We start from the raw sequence: 2635 nt of genomic DNA, 5'->3' as shown, positions 1-2635 counted from the left end.
GATGCCAGTTGCACCCTCCCCCAGTCATGAGGACCACAAACGTCCCCAAACATCGCCCAGTGTCCACTGGGGACAGAATTGCCCCCGGTGAGGGCTGCTGCCCCAGAGGAAAAACGCAACCCCCCAAACAAAAGCTGGGCAAAGAGTAAGTTTCTGTGGGGTCTCACGTGGGGGACTGAGGGGAACGTGGTGGCTCTGTGCCTGCCCTGTTCCCTGTCCCCTTCCCCTGCTCCCAGCTTTGTTGTCCTCACAGTGGTCCGGGCTCACCCCAGCCAGCACCAGATGCTCAGGCACACCAGGCTTTGCTGTGGCCACAGGGACCTGTGGGGGGGGGGTCTTTGCAGGGGTGTGTGTCACTCTGAGGCTGTGGCCATGCTCCCCTTGTCCAGGAGACGCCTAGCATGGGGTGGGTGGGCTACAGCTTTCCACGCCTCACGGGACAGTCAAGACCCTGAGCCCAAAGCCCCCGCTCAGCCACCCTCCTCCCTCTCTGCAGTACGGTTCTGCTCCCCCAATCCCTGTGACCCCCAAGGAGGAAGGAGGAAGTGGGGACGCCCAGACCTGCTGTGGGGCAACCACAACGGCCTCCCCACACTGGGGCTATAAGAGGGGCCAGGCGGATTGGGGGGCAGAGACCACAGAGCCCCCGCCTGACCATGACGCGTGGCTGCCAACCCTCCAGCCGTGCCCTCACCCCCCTCCTACTGGCCGTGCTTCTGGGAGGTGAGTGGGGCGTCCGTCCATCTGGGTACTTGGGGGGCTGTCCACCACACAGTTCAATCCAACACTCTCATGGGACAGATGGGGAGAGTCTTAGTTATCTAGTGATGACATAACAGAAATACTACAAGCAGAAGGCTTTAGCAAACAGAAGTTTATTCTCTCACAGCAGAGGAGGCTAGAAGTCCGAATTCAGGGCACTGGCTCTAGGGGAAGGCTTTCTCTCTCTGTCGGCTCTGGGGGAAGGTCCTTGTCCGTTCAGCTTCTGCTCCTGGACGATCTTCATGTGGCTGGGCATCTCTCTTCCTCCATCTCTCTCTGCTCACTTGTTTAATGTCTTTTATATCTCAAAAGAGATTGATTCAAGATACACCCTACACTAATCCTGCCTCATTAACATAACTAAGACAAGCTATTCCCTAATGGACTTATAACCACAGACATAGAGGTTAGGATTTACAACACATATTTTGGGGGAATACAATTCAATCTGTAACAAGGAGACTGAGGCAGGACCAGGACAGTACTTGATTTGCTGCTCGGGACTAATGTCCTAAAACAAACAAACAAAAAAAAACCCATTGCTGTCAAGTTGATTCCAACTCATAGCAACCCTAAAGGACAGAGTAGAACTGCCCCATAGAGTTTCCAAGGAGCGGCTGATGGATTCAAACTGCTGAGGTCTTAACCACTATGCCACCAGGGCGCCAATGTTCCAAGGGAGTGTGAATGAAAGAAAGAGGGGAGATTGTAAGCTGCTCGACTCAGTTTCTCCGTCTGTAAAATGGGCATAGTCCAGTTCCTCCCTCACAGGAAGACTGGGGAGTTTAAATGGACAAATTCCTGGCACACAGCAAGTACTCAATAAGTGCACATGAGTGAATAAGTGAGTGAGTGAGTGAATGAGTGAACGACTCTGTGTCGGGAAGAACAGGAGCCAGGGACCCCCACGGTGTCCATGCCTCAGTTTGTCCATTTGGAAAGTGCCTCTTAAATGCCCCCCTGGCTGGCAGGACCCAATGCCACTGCCTCCAGGAAGCCCTCAGATGTAACAGGAGCAATACTGACCATCAGATGCTAACTATTCCAGGTCTCAGACCCCCTTCCTCCAGGATGCCCATTTTGCAGATGAGTAGACGGAGGCACGAGAAATTCAGGGATTGGGTGGAGGTCACACAGTGGCTCTGTCCTTCCCCCACCCCCAACTGGGGGCACTTTGGGATGGGGCACCATACAGAAATGTGCTGACACCCCGGCCCCCCAGGTGCATCCCAGGCCACCGAGATTGTGGGCGGACGGCCTTCGGAGCCTCACTCGCGGCCCTACATGGCATCATTGCAGTTTCGGGGGGTCTCTGGTGCCCACTTCTGTGGAGGCACCTTGATCCACCCAAGGTTCGTGCTGACAGCTGCCCACTGCCTACAGAACACGTGAGTATGGGGGTCTGAGCAGGGAGGCACCACTGAGGGGGTCTGAGGGGGGAGGCACCACTGTGGGGGTCTGAGGGGGGAGGCACCACTGAGGGAGTCTGAGGGGGGAGGCACCACTGTGGGGGTCTGAGGGGGGAGGCACCACTGTGGGGGTCTGAGGGGGGAGGCACCACTGTGGGGGTCTGAGGGGGGAGGCATCACTGTGGGGCAGAGAGAGACAAGGTCGTTATGTTCCCTGAGTCAGGGGCAGAGGAGGCTCGGGGGGTGGGGAGGATGGGTGGGACTTGAGGGGACTGGGGACAAGCACACTGCTCCCTCAGGGACCCCACCCAGGTGAATGTAGTGCTGGGGGCCCACGACCTGCGGACCCCTGAGCCTACCCAACAGCAGTTCATGGTCTCGCGTCTGTTTGAGAACAACTACAACCCACAGGAGAAGCTCAATGATGTGCTCCTTCTGCAGGTGGGGCCGGGGGCTGGGGGAGC

General features: G+C 56.9%; 1 protein-coding gene across 1 annotated transcript in view; it reads left to right on the top strand.

Moving 5' to 3' along the window:
• Positions 1 to 656: 656 nt before the first annotated feature.
• Positions 657 to 2635, top strand: part of PRTN3 (proteinase 3) — a 3841-nt gene continuing 1862 nt past the window's right edge. The window contains exons 1-3 of the mRNA XM_004378692.1: positions 657 to 723; positions 1985 to 2150; positions 2471 to 2612. Coding sequence (XP_004378749.1) covers positions 657 to 723; positions 1985 to 2150; positions 2471 to 2612 — 375 coding nt within the window. The remainder of the gene's footprint in view (positions 724 to 1984; positions 2151 to 2470; positions 2613 to 2635) is intronic.

This window comes from Trichechus manatus, unplaced genomic scaffold (genome assembly GCF_000243295.1).
Source record: "Trichechus manatus latirostris isolate Lorelei unplaced genomic scaffold, TriManLat1.0 scaffold00057, whole genome shotgun sequence".
NCBI classification, from domain to species: domain Eukaryota; kingdom Metazoa; phylum Chordata; class Mammalia; order Sirenia; family Trichechidae; genus Trichechus; species Trichechus manatus.
This window is presented reverse-complemented; position numbering and strand designations above follow the sequence as displayed.